General features: G+C 30.4%; 7 protein-coding genes across 15 annotated transcripts; 4 read left to right on the top strand and 3 right to left on the bottom strand.

Annotated features, from left to right (window-relative positions):
• Window positions 1–610: 610 nt before the first annotated feature.
• Window positions 611–1361, bottom strand: mRpS18A (mitochondrial ribosomal protein S18A). The gene is made up of 3 exons (XM_027343425.2): window positions 1225–1361; window positions 1026–1168; window positions 611–949 (listed from the first exon to the last, which is right to left on the bottom strand). The coding sequence occupies exons 1-3, from the start codon at window positions 1331–1333 to the stop codon at window positions 698–700; spliced, it is 504 nt and encodes a 167-aa protein (XP_027199226.1). The 5' UTR covers window positions 1334–1361; the 3' UTR covers window positions 611–697.
• A 72-nt stretch (window positions 1362–1433) lies between these two features.
• Window positions 1434–3205, top strand: GatB (glutamyl-tRNA(Gln) amidotransferase subunit B, mitochondrial). The gene has a single exon (XM_027343416.2). It carries the CDS (start codon window positions 1434–1436, stop codon window positions 3147–3149), a length of 1716 nt encoding a protein of 571 aa, XP_027199217.2. The 3' UTR covers window positions 3150–3205.
• Window positions 3206–3309: 104 nt separating this feature from the next.
• LOC113793523 (uncharacterized) lies at window positions 3310–4811 on the top strand. The gene is made up of 2 exons (XM_027343568.2): window positions 3310–3706; window positions 3775–4811. The coding sequence occupies exons 1-2, from the start codon at window positions 3337–3339 to the stop codon at window positions 4791–4793; spliced, it is 1389 nt and encodes a 462-aa protein (XP_027199369.2). The 5' UTR covers window positions 3310–3336; the 3' UTR covers window positions 4794–4811.
• Window positions 4812–4865: 54 nt separating this feature from the next.
• Window positions 4866–6721, top strand: LOC113793393 (elongation factor 1-beta-like). Of its 6 annotated transcripts, none has more exons than XM_027343421.2 (7): window positions 4866–4971; window positions 5032–5174; window positions 5340–5666; window positions 5882–5966; window positions 6026–6250; window positions 6307–6432; window positions 6503–6721. In XM_027343421.2, exons 2-7 carry the CDS (start codon window positions 5079–5081, stop codon window positions 6655–6657), a joined length of 1014 nt encoding a protein of 337 aa, XP_027199222.2. In that variant the 5' UTR covers window positions 4866–4971; window positions 5032–5078; the 3' UTR covers window positions 6658–6721. The 6 variants fall into 6 exon arrangements, with proteins under 6 accessions (XP_027199222.2, XP_027199223.2, XP_027199221.2 ...); XM_027343422.2 differs by having other exon boundaries at window positions 5032–5189; window positions 5340–5537; XM_027343420.2 differs by having other exon boundaries at window positions 5032–5189.
• LOC113793392 (putative isomerase PA3578) lies at window positions 6722–9410 on the bottom strand. The gene is made up of 6 exons (XM_027343419.2): window positions 8845–9410; window positions 8601–8774; window positions 8445–8539; window positions 8344–8383; window positions 7682–7752; window positions 6722–7622 (listed from the first exon to the last, which is right to left on the bottom strand). Exons 1-6 carry the CDS (start codon window positions 8996–8998, stop codon window positions 6792–6794), a joined length of 1365 nt encoding a protein of 454 aa, XP_027199220.2. The 5' UTR covers window positions 8999–9410; the 3' UTR covers window positions 6722–6791.
• A 672-nt stretch (window positions 9411–10082) lies between these two features.
• Manf (mesencephalic astrocyte-derived neurotrophic factor) lies at window positions 10083–13425 on the top strand. The gene is made up of 4 exons (XM_027343418.2): window positions 10083–11137; window positions 11204–11617; window positions 12678–12802; window positions 12873–13425. Exons 1-4 carry the CDS (start codon window positions 10333–10335, stop codon window positions 13179–13181), a joined length of 1653 nt encoding a protein of 550 aa, XP_027199219.2. The 5' UTR covers window positions 10083–10332; the 3' UTR covers window positions 13182–13425.
• A 139-nt stretch (window positions 13426–13564) lies between these two features.
• LOC113793524 (sialin-like) lies at window positions 13565–16965 on the bottom strand. Of its 4 annotated transcripts, none has more exons than XM_075822177.1 (6): window positions 16629–16965; window positions 15420–15937; window positions 15100–15360; window positions 14563–15045; window positions 14121–14498; window positions 13565–14061 (listed from the first exon to the last, which is right to left on the bottom strand). In XM_075822177.1, exons 2-6 carry the CDS (start codon window positions 15816–15818, stop codon window positions 13675–13677), a joined length of 1908 nt encoding a protein of 635 aa, XP_075678292.1. In that variant the 5' UTR covers window positions 15819–15937; window positions 16629–16965; the 3' UTR covers window positions 13565–13674. The 4 variants fall into 4 exon arrangements, with proteins under 4 accessions (XP_075678292.1, XP_075678304.1, XP_075678298.1 ...); XM_075822189.1 differs by having other exon boundaries at window positions 15420–15852; XM_075822183.1 differs by lacking the exon at window positions 16629–16965 and adding an exon at window positions 16102–16530.
• Between the last annotated feature and the right edge of the window lie 508 nt (window positions 16966–17473).

The raw sequence follows: 17473 nt of genomic DNA, 5'->3' as shown, positions 1-17473 counted from the left end.
GATTGCAACATTCTATCATTCGCCGATCATTTTTACCGTTTAAAACGGTTCATTTACTCACCGTTTTTCTCTTTTTCTTTTGTTCAAGTTGTCTTTAGATCAAGAATCGAGAATCCAAATGGTAGACATAATTATTCTCTGGCAATTATATATTGGATCGTTAGTTCATTATTGTTTTGAAAAAGGAACTTTTTTTCTACCAACTTTCGATTCGATTCTGAGAAATTTCTGGCGCATTAACCACAAACAAAAACTGCAATGAATGAACAGATATATAAACAATAATGATAATGATAATGAAAAAAACAAAGTAAAAATATCCATTAAAGTTCAAGTATACCGAACAAACGATTTTGGTAAATTCTAAGAATTATTCATGATTTTCATTTTTTTAATTCAAAACACATTAAAAACTGAAAAATATGGATCTCAAAATTTTCTTCATCCGGTTTTAAGACATATAAAACATGATTATTAAAGTTTCACCAAATTACATTTTGACAAAAAACATTTGTCCGCAAAAAAAATTCGCAATTAATTGTTTATAAAGCAAAGGAAGAAAAATTCCAAAACTGGTTTTTGTCATGTTATGGCAAAAAAAAATAAACAGTTTTTTCAATTCTAATAATTATTCATTTATTGATTCAGTTTAATGGTTCTCAAAGTAAATTGATCGGAGAAACAATTGTATCATTAATCATTTCCAATATTCTTTTTTGATTACAGATTTAGGTCGATCTCGTATTCTTCGAGGGAATTCATAGTAATGATTCAGATCGTCCCAAGGTCCATAGGATTTGTACTCAGGTGGCCTTGGCAATAACATAGCTGAATGTGCTTGATTGACCATGCTTTTGACTTTTCGATATGAATTACTGCAAAGCCCAGTGTCTGGTTGTGACATAAGTCGACCATTCGATTCTGTAAATTGGCTTAATATCAATACATCCTGTAGGATAGAAGAGAAAAAAAACAAACATAAAATTAAAAAAAGTCCGATAAATTATCTCATTTGATGAAGTTACCGAATATTCTAATCGTTTAAGATTAAGTCGACACAATGGACAAGCACATGTTGAATGCGACAATTTAATCAATTGATCTTTACGATCTGATTCGATGCGACAGCCCTCAATTGTAATTTGATTATCATCTTCTTTGATTCGAACTGTAAAATTTATGTCAAATAAGAATCATATATTTCAAAGTATTCAAGGGACTTACTTTCCTTGACACGCTTCTCTGCAGTAGTGAATATGCTTGCAACATGATTCCGTATAATTGCATTACTTTGATTATTACATAATGAGCGTTTCAAGATAGCGACCAACATGATAAGAATTTGATAATTTTCCACGAATGAACATGTGCCAAACAGCTGAACAGATCCATCTATGCAAACCTATGCCGATCTTTCTTGTTGAAACAGTTGTATGCGTCATGTGATCAGGATCATGTTCCTAAGGTTGTTCAAATTTTCAAATTTCAATATTAATACGAGCCTGAAGAATGGCTTTCATTCGGCTTCGCAGACTTTATTTTTTTCATGTAAAGCTGAAAAATATCTTGACAAATATGAACCAGTAATCGGTTTAGAAGTTCATGCTCAAATCTTATCCGATTCAAAATTGTTTTCATCTGCATCAACAAATTTCACATCGCGTCCCAATTCACAGGCCACTTATTTCGATGTATCATTACCTGGAACATTACCAGTATTGAACCGAAAATGTGTTCTCGCTGCCATCAAAACGGGTTTGGCTTTGAACTGTAGAATTTCAAATAAAAGTACATTTGATCGCAAACATTATTTTTATGGTGATATGCCGAATGGATATCAAATCACACAGCAGAGAAATCCAATTGCTCGAGACGGATACATTGAATTTATCGTATATGATGATTTTTATGAAAATGATAGATCATTTCAACCATATCTAAAACAATGTCGTTTGAAACAAATCCAATTGGAACAAGATTCTGGAAAGTCTTTGGTCGATGGGGAAATGAATGCCAATTTGATTGATTTGAATCGTGCTGGTGTACCACTATTGGAATTTGTATTCGAACCAGATCTTAGTTCCACTTTAGAAGCAATATCATTAGTACGAGAATTGATTGCCATTCTTAAATCAATACAAGCATGTTCATGTCGGATGGAAGAAGGTGCCCTTCGCGTTGATGCTAATGTTTCTGTTCGACTTGTTGGTAACCGTGAATTAGGAACACGAACTGAAATTAAAAATCTCAATTCCTTTAGATTTATTCGCGAAGCTTCTGAATATGAAATTCGAAGACAATGTTCATTGTTAGAAAGAGGTGAAAAAATAATCAACGAAACCCTTGGCTATGACATACGAACTAAAAATACGTTTGTTATGCGCGATAAAGAAATTGTACAAGATTATCGTTTTATGCCTGAGCCGAATTTGCCTGCAATTGTTCTTACTAATGATGCCGAAGATATGTCTAAAGAATTGATTAATATCAATTCCATTCAAAAAGAAATGCCTAGATTACCTGAACATATCCGTCAAAGTCTTTTAGACAAAAGATTTGGTTTATCGCTGAGGGAAATCTATTTTCTTCTTCAGGATTCGACTCAGTTGCACTTGTTTCATCAAATATTCGAATCTTCACGACGAAAATGCGGTTTAGATTGCTTTGAATTTCTCATCGGTTATTTGAAACCGATTTTTCAAGAAAAAATTGATCCATTTACTTTGAACAAAATCGAATCGATAAATTATAGATTTTCAATGGAAAATATATCGGAATTTGTTTGTCAAGAATATTTGGGCCAATTATGTGATATGATATTTGATGAAAAGATTTCGGAAACGACTGCTTATGATATTCTAAAATTATATCTCCAGAATGAAAAAAGATCGCCTCATGAGATTGTCGAGAACTATAATTGGTGGTTAATAAAGGATATGGATCAAATAGAAAATGTTTGTCGTCAAGTTATCCAACAAGTACCCAAAATTGCCAAGAAATATGCTAAGAATGGTGTACGAAAACAAAAATCCATGCTCATACAGAAAGCTTTTGTTTTGATGAATCATCAAGTCAATGAAAAAATGCTATGGGAAATCTATGATAAATTATTGCGGCCCACATCGAAACCATTCGATAAAAAACAATAACAATTTAACTATTAAAAATAATTCGAAAATAAATTTGTTGTCTCTATGGTTTTTAATGTTTGTTTTGAATTGTGAATTTTTTTCCCCAATCGATTTAAAGGAATTTTTACCAATTTAAGAGAATGTCAAGTACGAAAATATGTAGTAGTTTTTGCTTCATTCATTGCTTTCTATTCGAATATCTGAAATGGATATCTTTAATTATAAAATTTTCAGCTCAGAAAAATTTCGTCTTGTCCAAAATCTCTGGAATATTTTGGAATCAAATGATTCATTTCGAATACTTTTGACATTCTTTTGTCGAACACATATAATACCATTTAAAGATGCCGATAAAGTACTTCGTAATCGATCAGATTCGAGACTTTTCCGTTATATGTTTGTGATAATTTCTATTTCAACAATATTTAATTTCATTCGATATGGAATCAGTTCAATGATCACACCAAATAATCAAATGACGATGATATTTTTGCCATATTTCATAGAATACAAACATAGCTATAGAATTTTCCATTTGGCTTTAGCACTTATTATGGCAAGCTTTGAAATAATATGTGAGTTATTAAGTAATTAAAATGTTTGAGGAGTAGTTTCTCAATTAATTCCATTCATATTTATTTAGATATTATGTGGCTACTGATATTTAGTGAACCTAATAGAACCATGATAGTATTGAACCCATTAATTAATATGCATCGTAAAAATCTCAAATCAACATTTGAACATGTATTAAAACCAACGGGAAATTCAATCAAAAGAGATGACAGAATCTTGAGAAAAATTTGTCTGAAAGTCAATATTCATTTAATTTTTGCTTCCTCGTCATTGATTATCCTTCCAATCTTGCTATTGATTTGTATCATAGCAGATTTTTATCTTGGTTTCTATAATTGGACAATTTGTTGTTCGATTGGTTTTATCATTAAGAAAATATTCCTTGATATAATATGTTTAATGCAGGCAACTTATTTGATCTTATTCATATGTACTTCAATGCAATACATTCATGTTACAAACGCCTGGTTCGAATTAAACTATCGCGAAATTCTTTTTCGTTTCAAACATTTCAAACATCAATTTCCTGAAGGTTTCAATCAATCATTGTTTTTGCGAAAATTGGGCATTGTTAATTCTCAAATCATGAAATTGTCCAAAGAAGCATCGCCAATGATTCTGACATTTCATTCAACAATGCTGTTTATGTTGAATATGTTAATCATATTAATGATCAATCCAAATTCTAAAGCATTAGTTCGATTTGTTATTACAATAATTTTAATAATGATTTTTGGATTTTCAACAATATTATTTATATCTTTGGCACGATTAAATCAACTTTCAAGAATTTTTTTACCTATTATTCGTCATTATTATTTACATAATCAAATATTCATACAAATTCATCTGGCAAAAACTGTCACGAAAAAATGGAAACGTTTGTATCAAAAGAATCTACCTTTTCAGTATAGATGGAAAGCAATGGAATTGGAAAGTCAAATAAATGAAAATAGGATTGGATTCGATTGTGGAAAGCGATTTGTTATAACTAGATTAACAAATCTAATGGCAATAATTTCATCAGTGTTAAATCTAATCATGTTGATGAATTTGTTTCAAAATTATTTATTCAAAGAAAAATAAATTTAATGTTGTTTGTCACGTCATTTATTTATGAGACTAGAAATTGTCAGAATTTTTCTTAAAATTAATCGATGAGAATCTTTTTATTTTGCACACACCATACTTGCACTATAAAAGACACGTTGCGTCCTTTGAAGTATTTGAAATACTTTCATTTTCGATTGTTATTAATTATTCGGTATAAATTGTAGGCACCAATATTTTAAATTATTTTATTTAATTGATTTTATCAATACAGGTCATTTTTTAATATTTTACTAAGATCAACAAACAATTCGAAGAAAAATGCCAGCTAAAGCTTTACTCAATGAATTGCAATCATTGCAAACATTTCAATATTGGCAAGTGGAAAATGTCTCCTGTTCAGCATCATCTAAAAATGTAAAATCATCTAAAGTATCTATTTCCTTTTTAAAATTTCAAAATTCTATTACTATTTCGATCAATGATTGTTAACACTCTTTTTGTCTGTCTAATTTATCTGTCTTTTGTTACTGAATTTTTTCATTTTTAACCACACCGCATTTTGTTTAAAATAATATTCAGAAGGCGAACAAAAAGACTAAGAATGCTGTGACATCTTCATTATTAATGAATAACGATAATGAACATCTTGTCGATATGAACAAAAGTGATGACAATGTGGTAATCGTTCATCAATCTAGTCATGATTCAAATTCTACTACTGATACTGTTAAAAAACATCCAAATATTGATAAAAACAAAGTCAATCTAAATAACGAAGTAATAATTGATGATGATAAATGTATCTGTCCCCCCTTTTATCATGAGCATGATGATGATGATGATCATAATTCGATCGTATGTGATATAGTGAGAATAAGAAAGATTATTCAATTAACATTAGCTTCTGTGAGTAGCTTTATCCGTTTCAATCAAATTATTTCCTGTTTAATTTCTTTTACCAAATATTTCTTGGTTTCACATCGAGTATTCGCCTTAGATTTTGATTTTAGTTTTGTTTTCGTTCTTTTTATTTAAATCCTTTTATCGTTCTTTTTAACCTCTAATTTTGCTGTATTGTTAACCTAATCTATTTCTAATTTAAATTTTATCCTGCCAAATAGACCAATGAAAATCGCTCAACGGGTTGTCGTGTAGGCGATGAGCGAATTCAACAATTAGAAAAACGTGTTTCCGAAATGGAATCGAGTAAGTTTCTATTTAGTACAAAATTGATCATAATTTCTTGACTATGTCTGTGTTTTAAGCTATCCAAAAATTGACTTCTATGCTTTCGCAATTGATGACCACTTGTGTTAGTCAACAAAAATCAGCTAATAAATCAACCCCGGCTCAATCCAAAGCAAAACCTGCACCTGCCAATAATGACGATGATGATGATGATGTTGATCTTTTTGGTTCGGACGATGATGAAGCTGCCGATGAACTTCGACAAAAACGACTTGACGAATATGCAGCTAAGAAAGCTAAAAGTATGAAAATTTCATTTAATTTATGACATAATTGTTCAATTTTCCCCAAAAAATAGAGCCCGCTGCTGTAGCCAAATCTAGTGTTGTACTCGATATTAAGCCATGGGATGATGAAACGGACATGAAAGAAATGGAACGTTTAGTTCGTACCGTAAAAATGGACGGACTTGTTTGGGGTGCCTGTAAGTAATAATCCTATCTAAATTTTGAATTTCTATCTATTTTTTTTAACAACTATCATATTTATTACAGCTAAACTTGTACCATTGGCTTATGGAATCAAAAAATTGCAAATTGTTTGCGTAATTGAAGATGAAAAAGTATCTGTGGAAGAATTGGGTGAAAAATTGGCCGAATTTGAAGATCATGTTCAATCGGTTGATGTTGCTGCTTTTAACAAAATCTAGGTTATGTTTGTACTGAATTATTTGAAATTATTTTTTCTTAATAAAAGCAAACATTTTGATTGAATTTTGTTTTAAGAGAATTTTATTATCAATTCTTTATATAACTACTAACTCTGCTTTAATTCATTCGAAAGTCAAATTTGGTGGTTTTGTTGAACTGATAAAATATTTCCATGACAGAATATTTTAGCCTTTCCTTTGATCGATACTCGGGGATTATTGTCACTGTCAATTTTCAGCCGACAGATCAGTATACCGGTTCGTCGCGAACTTTGTTTAGCTTTGAATTCTTCTACCGTTTGATCACATTCGGTTTGATAGCATCGAGACCAGAATGGTGTTAGCACTGTATGAGCCGATCCAGTAACCGGATCTTCATTAATACCTACCCAAGGTGCAAAATAACGTGACCTAAAGTGAATTCCGTCTTTACCTAAATTGTTCGGTTTTTGTGTCACGATGACACCTTTGATCTGATTTTCTGTATTGATTTGGAGCAATCGCTGAAAATTTGGTTGTATTTCATGCAGATAATCTTCGGTTTCAGTATCTAGCAAGCGTATCAACAGTTTACCAGTTGTCATTGAATAATGAATGGATTCAATACGGTCCAAATGATTTTCACCGACAACAGCTTCTTTGATTTGTTGCAACCAATTACTGTCTTCTATTTCTTGTGGTTCATTACTCGGAAAATCCAACTCAATCGAATCATCTTCATGGTATATAGCGCCAAGTTTCTTATTGAATTCGTTTTCGTATCGCAAAATTTTTTCACCTTTTATCTTTGCCAATACATATGAAGCAGCTACTGTAGCATGTCCGCAAAGTTTTACTTCGGCTTTTGGCGTAAACCAACGAATTGACCATAATGATGTTTGAGCATCTATTGAAGAAACAAAAACCGTTTCGCTAAGATTGAATTCAGCTGCAATTTTTTGTTTAGTTTCATCGGAAAGATAATCCTAAATTTCACAAAAAGCATTACAAAAATGTTGATTAAAAACCAATGAACGTTACACACATCACATGGCAATACGATAACAGCTGCAGGATTTCCTGTGAAAAAGCGATCCGAATCGACAAAAGCATCAACTATGTAGAATTCTATTTGTGACATTTTTAAAACTTACAAACTTTACAAACAAACAACAAGTGCTTAAGTGATGATGATTTGGAAGGGTTTTTAATAATGAATTCTTAAAGTTATTAAAAATTTGATAAATTTCTTTTCATGATAAATTTATGCCATCATATATGAAATGATTTTATGTGTAACAATGATGTGATTGATATTTCACAATCAAAAAAAATGTCTCACTTTCAGTGTTTCAAAGTAACAGTTTTTGTGATAAAATAATAAAAATGAAGAGTGACAGTGATGATAAAATATAAATGAATTGAATGGCAAACAAGATTTTGCTATTTTTCTGTGATTTAGTTTGACAAATGTCATTCGATAAATCAAACAAAAAAAAATGTCGATTTCACTTTTTGAAATAATTTCTTAGGCGAAATATTTGGTCACTTTTGTGTTCATTTTTTGAAAAATTTGTTTCTATAATATGGAGCATGGATAGTTGATACTGTTTCAATGATGATGACCAATGAATGTTTTTACCAGCATAAAAAGTATTAATATGAAGGCTACTTGATAATCACCATTAATTAATAATGATGATCGACCATGATTACATCCATCATAATCACAGGTTAATATGCAACCCTAGAGGATTTATCAATTGATTATATTTTATTGTAAAATTAATCCATCATAAAATACTTACAGCGTAAAGAGAACCCTCGAATTTAAATTTACCACATTGGTTGTCCATCGATTCGAGAGCACAAGCTCGAATCACTAATGATTCGTCGGTTTCGACTAGAAATTTGAAAAAAATAGTTTACATAATTATCTATATCGATAAAAATATTTATCTTACCTGTTTTGCCTATGACTTTTACACAGAATCTAGCTGGAAATACACCAATATGATTCTGTTTGGGCACTTTACAATTTTCCACATATTTTGACATTGCCGGATTGAATGGATCATGACAATTGATATCTGTCTCATTACGACTATTGCATGTATAACAACTGATAGATGAGCTCACTTTATATAGAGAAAAAAAATAATCAAAATTATGATTGAATGAAATAGTAAAAAAAAATAATTCATTTACCTTTACGATTTGTACCAGCAGCATTTGAAATCCTAATTCCACAATTAGGCAATGATATGAATCCATTAATAATCATCAGAACAAATATTATCGAATAAATGGCAGTAAATTGGGAATTCATTCTACTGCAAATGGTATTCATGGAAGATTTCATTATATTTGATAATTAGTGAATTTGAATTAAATTTAATGTTAGCAAAAATAAGGAACAATCGATGATTTTTTAACATCTGAATTCATACACTTATTCATTCTATAGTTTCAATCAATGTTCAATTCATAAAATCGTTGGAACGAAAACAATAAATAAAATCTATAATATAACGCTAATTAAACCTATTACTTGTTTGTTGTTGTTATTGACCGTTCAATTTGTGATGCCACTTGAAAATGTTGATGATTGTGTGTATGAATATAGAATTAGTTTTTTCAGTGGCGACAAATTCCATTCTCATAAACAAATGTGTAAAAGGGATTATTATTGACAGATGGGCAAATTATTATTTACACATAGAATTAAATGATCGAAAAAGTGAGAAAAAGGCTTTTATATGTGTGTGTGTGTGGCTAGTGTGAATGATAGAGGAATTTTCTACTCAAGAAACTAGAATAAACTATGAATTAATAACGGTAAAAAAATTATATTTTTTTTTGTCTTCAAATACAGTTCAAATTTTGTTGTTGTTTTTGTTACTGCTAGGACCTTCTCAAAAATATCTGCGCGCCAATTCTCGCTTGTATAATCATATTGGTTTAAATTAATCATATCATTATATAGGAAAATTTTCTATTGATAGAAGATGAATTTTAGTTATTTATTTATTTGCACATTATCTCTATATAATTTCAGGTTGTAATTTAAACAACAACAACAACAACAAATTACAGAATTTTGTAGTTTAAAAAAAATAACCAGCAGATTTTTTTTACCACAATTCTCATTCTTTGCAGCATTATTTGTTCATTGTGAATTTTCCAGATTGAAGAATATTTTGGAAAAAAAATCTTCTCATATAAAAGAAAATTGATTTTGATATACAAAACGAACGTCATTTGAAAAAAATTTACCTTAAATTCCATAAGAATTGAAATAAAAAATAATGGCGGTTAACACTTTTTCATCCATTTAATCTATATAAAGTTCAAAAAATTAAATCAATAAATATTATAACATTCAATCGACAGATGGCCGTACTTTTGAATTAAGGAATCAATGCCGACAATTGTGTGTGTTTGTTATGGAATAATAGACAACAGCGATGGGAAAAAAAGAGAGCGAGTGCAAAAGAAGAACAAGAAGAAGAGAGTAGTAAGCGCCTGAATGATTGACGTGATATGTTGATGCTGTTGTCCGTCTTTCTCTGTGTGTGTATTGTGTTCGGGTTTTTTTTCGGGTTTGGAAAAGAATAAGAATTCTTGGATCATAGAATAATCATTGATTTTTTTATGGTCATTGTAATTTGTTTACAATAGAATTTTATTTGAAAAATGTCATCAACACAGAATACGACAGCAGCCACTACCATAACAAACAGTGAAAATGACCAATCAATGTCTTCGGCACAATCAGCCGCTTCATCATCACCATCATCATCAATGTCGAATAGTAAAGCCAATTTGATTATTAATTATCTTCCGCAAACTATGACAGATGAAAGTTTTCGTGTCATGTTTGCCAAATACGGTGATATTAGATCAGCACGAATAATACGGAATAAAAATTCCGGCTATTCATATGGTTTTGGTTTTGTCGAATATTTCCGACAAGAAGATGCTGAAATGGCCATTAAAAATCTTAATGGTATTGTTATGAATAATAAAAAGATGAAAGTATCATATGCACGGCCATCAAGTGATGATATAAAAAATGCCAACATTTATGTCACCAATTTGCCTTCGACATTTACCGAAAATGATGTTAGAGAACTGTTTGCCGAATGTGGCGATATTATACAATGTCGATTGATTGGAAATCGAAGTGGTACAGCATTTGTTTTGTTCAATCTCAATGAACAGGCACGACAAGCTATCGATCAATTTGATCGTAAGTTGGTGCCCGGTACTAATTGTCGGATGAAAGTTAAATTCGCCACCAATGAGCCAAACAAAAAAATGACGATCAAAGATGATAATAATGATTTTAGTGAAAATAATAATAATATAAATCTCACACCACCCACGGCGAAACATCAAAAACGTTACCTTAATCAATCTAACAATAATAATCTTTTTAACAATTCAGCCAATCAACGATTATCATCCGGTCCTATGCGCAATACATCGCATCATAATCGTAATTATTTTTCTCTAATTCTTTAATCTTTGACTTTTTAATTGTCGATTTTTTAAAAACCGATAGGTTATAATCCTTTAGCACAATTCCATGTACAACAAGCACCAATGGTCGATGATCCATCAATGTTATATTCAGACCGTAATCACCACCACCATCATTCATCACATCATCATAATCCATATGGTACAATGAAAATGGTGGGAGATTCTTCACAATATTTTGCTACAAGTAATGCCGATCTTTTTGCTACAGCAGGCAATGGCGGCAGTTATGATGGAAATCAGCTTGATCCAACGAACAGCGGAAGTGGAAGCAGTAGTGGTGGTTTAAATGAATATATTCTTTTTGTTTATAATATCGGACCCGAAACAGATGAATATAATTTGGGCAAATTATTCTCCTACTATGGCCAAGTTTTGAGAGTCAATGTTATACGTAAAGGTGGACCACAAAATGCTGGAGAAGGTAAAGGCTATGGTTTTGTAACGATGAAATTTTATCAGGAAGCATTGAATGCTATCGCTAATCTTAATGGCTATAAATTTGTCAGTAATCGACCATTACAAGTATCATTCAAAAAAATTTGATCATTTATTATTGCAAATTTTCATTATCATCATCATCATCGTTGTCATCATCATTGTTGTCATTATCATTCTCATCCTCATCATCAACATCAACATCGAAGATGCGGAATAAATAAAATTCTTAATTTCAATACATATATCTTATTGATAATTTCAGTTTCACACACACATACACCAACAGACAGAATTATTCTCACGAATTATTAATTTTTACAATTGTATTGAAAAAAAAAATTTAACAAAAACCATTAAAATTCATAAACCACATGCATTTCGATTTCTTGTATTTAAATTGAATTTAAACATAAAATACAATCAATTCTTATATATTTTGAAAATCTAAGATTTTTTCACATGTTAAAGATTTTTTCCATCTTTGAATTGATTCGATTTGATTTCTTATGTATATTTTGATGAATGATTTACGCATGTGTGTGAATGTGGTAGCAGTGTAATTTATCAGCCAATCACAAATCGCCACAACATGAAAGTTTAAATGACGTCATATTGCCGGCACTTTGATAATGCTTCGAATATCGTTGGATAGGCACATATAAGAATGGGGAAACATACACGTTATTACACATATACACAATTTAATAATAACGTTTCTACACGGCACATTGGTTATTAAGGTTGACGCGAATTTCATTCGATATTAAATTGAATTTTTACGATAATAAGAAAACAAAAGCCGATTCTGCCAACAAGTCAAAAATTTATTAAAGTTTTATTTACAACATTCAATTTTTTAAAAATCATTTCTCATAATAATTATAATAAATTCTCAATTCAAGATGTTGTTATTTTCTTGGACTACGATCATTTTAATTGTCACAATTACTCATTTATCGGAAGCATTAGCCGAAGGAAAATGTGAAGGTAAGCTTCATTCATTAATATTATTAAAAAATTGAATTCTATTCTTTAATAAACAAATCGATTCTTAGTCTGTGTTGGCGTCATGAATAAATTAATATCCAGATTATCATCGGACGAAAAATCTGATCCTCAAAAAATTGAACAACGTTTTCGTGAATTTTGTTTAGAGACAAAAAAAGCTGAAAATCGTTTTGTAAGTATAAACTGTATGGAAATTTTTTGTAAATATATAACATATTGAAAAATTTGTCATCATAATTCAGTGTTATTACATTGGTGGTTTAGAAGAATCCGCAACCAAAATATTGGGTGAAATGTCCAAACCATTAAGTTGGGGTATGCCAGCTGAAAAAATCTGTGAAAAATTACAGAAAAAAGATTCACAAATCTGTGATCTCCGTTATGAGAAGATAATCGATTTGAAAACTGTCGATCTGAAAAAATTAAAAGTAAAAGATTTAAAAAAAATTCTATCCGATTGGGATGAAACCTGTGATGGGTGCATCGAGAAAGCCGAATTTATAAGTCGTATTGAACAGCTCAAATCAAAATATATACGTGAAGATTTATAGGGTATAATTTGTAAAATCGATATTATAGATTTATTTTAAAAATGAACTTAATTTATCCCAACAAATTTCCATTTATTTAACACATACACACATTCTATGAAAAAAATTAATCATTTTTGCACCAAAAAAAAACACATACACACTTACGCTGAGATGATAATGTAAATAATTTTTACATTTTTTTCAATTATAATTTGTAATGATAATTGTTTTGTATACAAAATAAAAATTGGTGAAAAATTGATGAATTATAGAATAAATGAAAAAGAATTGAAAACTCCTATCAATTTCTTCGACAATTGATGGCGCGACCAGTTTTTCATTTCACAGCTTTGTCAATATAAATTTTTATTCTGCCATCTATCGATGTATGTAATAAACAATTTTTAAAATTTACAAAAATACTTTTTATTTATAAAATTTATATAGATATTATCAAAAACAAAATATTTGATCAACAATCATTTCAAAATTTTTAGGAAATGTTTTTCCTTTAGCAATTTTTCGTATAATTTTTATCATTGATTGGTGATCTCTGACCATGATTTGAATACGGTTCGACAATGACGATCGTCGAGTTTATTGATTCACTTGTCGATGATGTTGACGATGATGATGATGATGATGATGATGATGATGAATAAGATGAGCTAGTAGTCGTATTTGACAAAAGATTTGATTCGGATATTCGTGATTCAATATGTTTTGACTGTTTTTCTGAGTGCTGATGATTTGATTTTAATGCATTTGATTGTGATTTTCGTTGTTGTCCCCACGATTCTGGTTTAGAATCTACCAACAAAATAAACACTAATGATCCGAATAAGTAGATACCTGAACCAATCCAGAATAATATACTCCATTGTTGCATTTCGTCATCCTATGAAACAAAACAAAATCAATTATAATTTTGAAAAAATATAATTAAGGAAATCATACATGAGGTAGATCCAACATGAAACCAACAAACATTGGGGCCAGAAATCCTGGAAGACTGGCAATTGAATTTGAAAATCCATAAATTGATCCAGAATAATCAGGCGCTACATCAACAATAATTAATGAATCACCGCCAGCTGTAAGGCCGAGAGTAATCATCGACAGGTTAAGCATTACTATGATTGGAATGATTTGACAACCGAACAATGGTATGGAAGCTAGAAATGCAGCAGAACCAATCAAAGCAATTGTTTGAAAAAGTTTACGCGATGTTGTGCGGCCAAGACATTGACGTCGTTCAACCCAATCGGCAACCGATCCCCAGCCTAACATTGAACCACCTAACGATATGTAAATTGAAGCGTTGACATAACTATTCTGTAAGAACACGAATAAAGATCATAATTTAATTATTGATGAATATAAGAAAAGATCAACTTACATATGTGATTGGCATATTAAGAACTTGGCTTAAATATGTTGGCAATTTAGACATGAGAAAAAGGTTTCCCCAGGCTGTACAGAATTTCGAAATGGTTATACCCCAAATTTTTTTCGATGTAATTATGGATAACCATGGTACCCACGAATTGGCTTTTTCACCGATTTTTACATCTCGCCGTTGTGTCATCGAATTTGTTTTTATGTAGATCAATTCATTTTCAGTGATAAGTGGATGAGCATCAGGTGAATCATAGACGAAACAAAGCCACGGTACTAATGAAAACATTCCAACAGCGCCAGTTACATAAAAAACAGAAGGCCATCCACCGAAAAAACCATATTGTGAAAGAAAGGCACATGAAGGCATAGTTACGACCGCTCCGATATAACCACTGGCTGGTATCAATCCAAATGCAAGACCTAATTCATTTCTTGGTATCCAATAGGATAGAAGTTGATAGATAGCTGGTGTAACGACTCCCTATGATTTAAATATTTTTTAAAAATCATAATCATAATCTGACGACAAAAATACCTGTGCTATACCAGTCAAAATTCGAAGAATTATCAACAACCAAGGATGACAAAATGAAGCCCAAGGAATCAATAATGTCAATATTGATGATAATATTATTGATATTGTCAATAATCGTCCCGTGCCAACTACTTCAGCCAATTGTCCACCATTAAAATTCGTTAAAATATATCCATAATAATAGGCTCCTAGAATTGTACCCTGAAGTGATTCGCTCCAATTAAATAATTCAAGGCCATTTTTATTATAATGTTTGACATCCTGAATAGAAAGAAATGAAGATTCAAGTTGTTCTTTAATACTCGATCATTAGTACTTACATCATAATGTTGTTTAATATTGTCATAGACAAATGTTTCATTTATTGAAAGAGGTAGATGATTATCGATGATATTTGATGATGTTACACCAAGATTAGTTGGACAACTTTCATGTATATTCGTATTATTAACACGTTCATTATCTTCCAATACCATTGCAACTATGGTTATATTGATATTTGTACGTACCATATATGATAATGCATTCATCATCATACACATTAATAGAATTAGATAACGCTTTTTTAAACGTTCTCTTAGACCAAAAAACGAAGATTTTATTAACGATAGTTGCTGTTTACCAATCTTTGAATCACAATTACCTCGGTCATTATCATGAGGTAATGAAGGTGATGATTTCTGTTTAGCATGATTATCTACGAAATTTTTGCCCATCATTTTGCTGGTTATAGAAACCTTTCAGAATAGTTTTCTTGACAAATGAAAGGATCAATATAGTCGTTTTTTATAGGTTGAAAGACCAATCACAATTAATTCATACCAACCAACACATACGACTATGATCAAAAATGTCGGTATGATTGATTTTGAATTGTAATTCATTTACAGCCATCATATGCATCGTTACCAATCACCATTCATACGGAAAAAGTTGAATGTGTGATTTAAATGGTAAATATTTCAATTAAAAGAAAAAAATCAATTGCATTGAAATAAATACCGATATAAAATTAATTGATTAGAAGGGAAAATAAAATAAAAACAATATTGATGAATTTCAATCAAACGGTAAAATGATCACAGGATATCGAAAGTAATAAAATAAATTTGTTATGCGTTGTATTGGCCCATGGATTTTATCAGGATCCAAAATTGTTTTAACCATCACCATCACCATCATCATCATTATCATCAAAGTCATCGTATATGGTCATGAAATGCAACGAAATTTAACGAACGAATAAAAAAAAATAAAAATAAAAAACGGTGATTACAAAATACGGAACATTTGAACAGACATAAAGAGAATGTTTGATGTGTGTGTATATGTTGTAACGTGAATCGAGTCGAATCCTTTTTTTTCTTCTTCATAAGATTTGTTTTCAATGTTCATACTAAATATCCATCGAACTGAACCGAAAAAAAACCATAGCAACAATCATCAGCGTCGTCATTTCATTCGTTGAAAAATGAATGGCAATGGTCTCATCGTTCTAAGAAAATTTTTGTTTTTATTGCTATATATACCTTGTGATAAAATTGTTCGTTGATCCGGAGGGACGAATGATCGTTCGGTGATATATATGTTCAGCTATTGTTGCACAATATATATAGAATATTTTCCGATGTTGATGTTGTTGTTGCCAAGTTCAATGTCAATAAGACATTCAATGAAGCAATGAATGAATTATTTTGATTAAGAGAAAATGTATACGGTATTTTCAAATTGTAAACGCGAATTTAATTTTTCAAAAAAAAAAAACAAAAACAAAAAAAATTTCTCATGAAATTCTATCGAATTTGACTGGATTATAGATGTGAGGGAATTTTTTTTCAGCTCACATACATAACGATTGTAATATTTTGTAATGAAATCCATAAATCTATACAGCCAACATTATATATACTGAAAAAATTTGAATTAAAAAAATCAAAATAATTTCATGATGACAACAATCATCATTTCTATCTTTGCCGTGTTATAGTAAATCATCTTAGAAATCTGATGAATTAAGAGGAAAAAGGGTGTAATAACATCTTAATAATGAAATCAATGATGATGATGACGAACATTGTTTTATGATCATTTGTAATGATCGTACAAAAGCCCTTTAATTGCATAATAATAATTATTGTCCAAAAAAAAATTTGTTCCACTGTAATAATGATAAAGATCATAAAAATATTATTATTTACCTGATGATCATGAATAAAGGGGAAGATATATTGTGTGCCTCATCATGCACGATTAATATGTTGCTATGAGGGCGATCAACAAACACTTTTTCCCCTTTATTATGATAATGATGATGAGGTTGTACAACAAAGAAGGGACAAAAATACAACTCGCTTAATCCATCTTGTGATTGTTC

The sequence above is a fragment of the Dermatophagoides pteronyssinus genome, unplaced genomic scaffold (genome assembly GCF_027571235.1).
Source record: "Dermatophagoides pteronyssinus isolate colony J.1.1.1.1 unplaced genomic scaffold, Derpt_VIB-CSIC_2022.12 sq0001, whole genome shotgun sequence".
NCBI lineage: Eukaryota > Metazoa > Arthropoda > Arachnida > Sarcoptiformes > Pyroglyphidae > Dermatophagoides > Dermatophagoides pteronyssinus.
The sequence above is the reverse complement of the archived record's forward strand: the minus strand, read 5'-3'. Positions and strand labels throughout refer to the sequence as shown.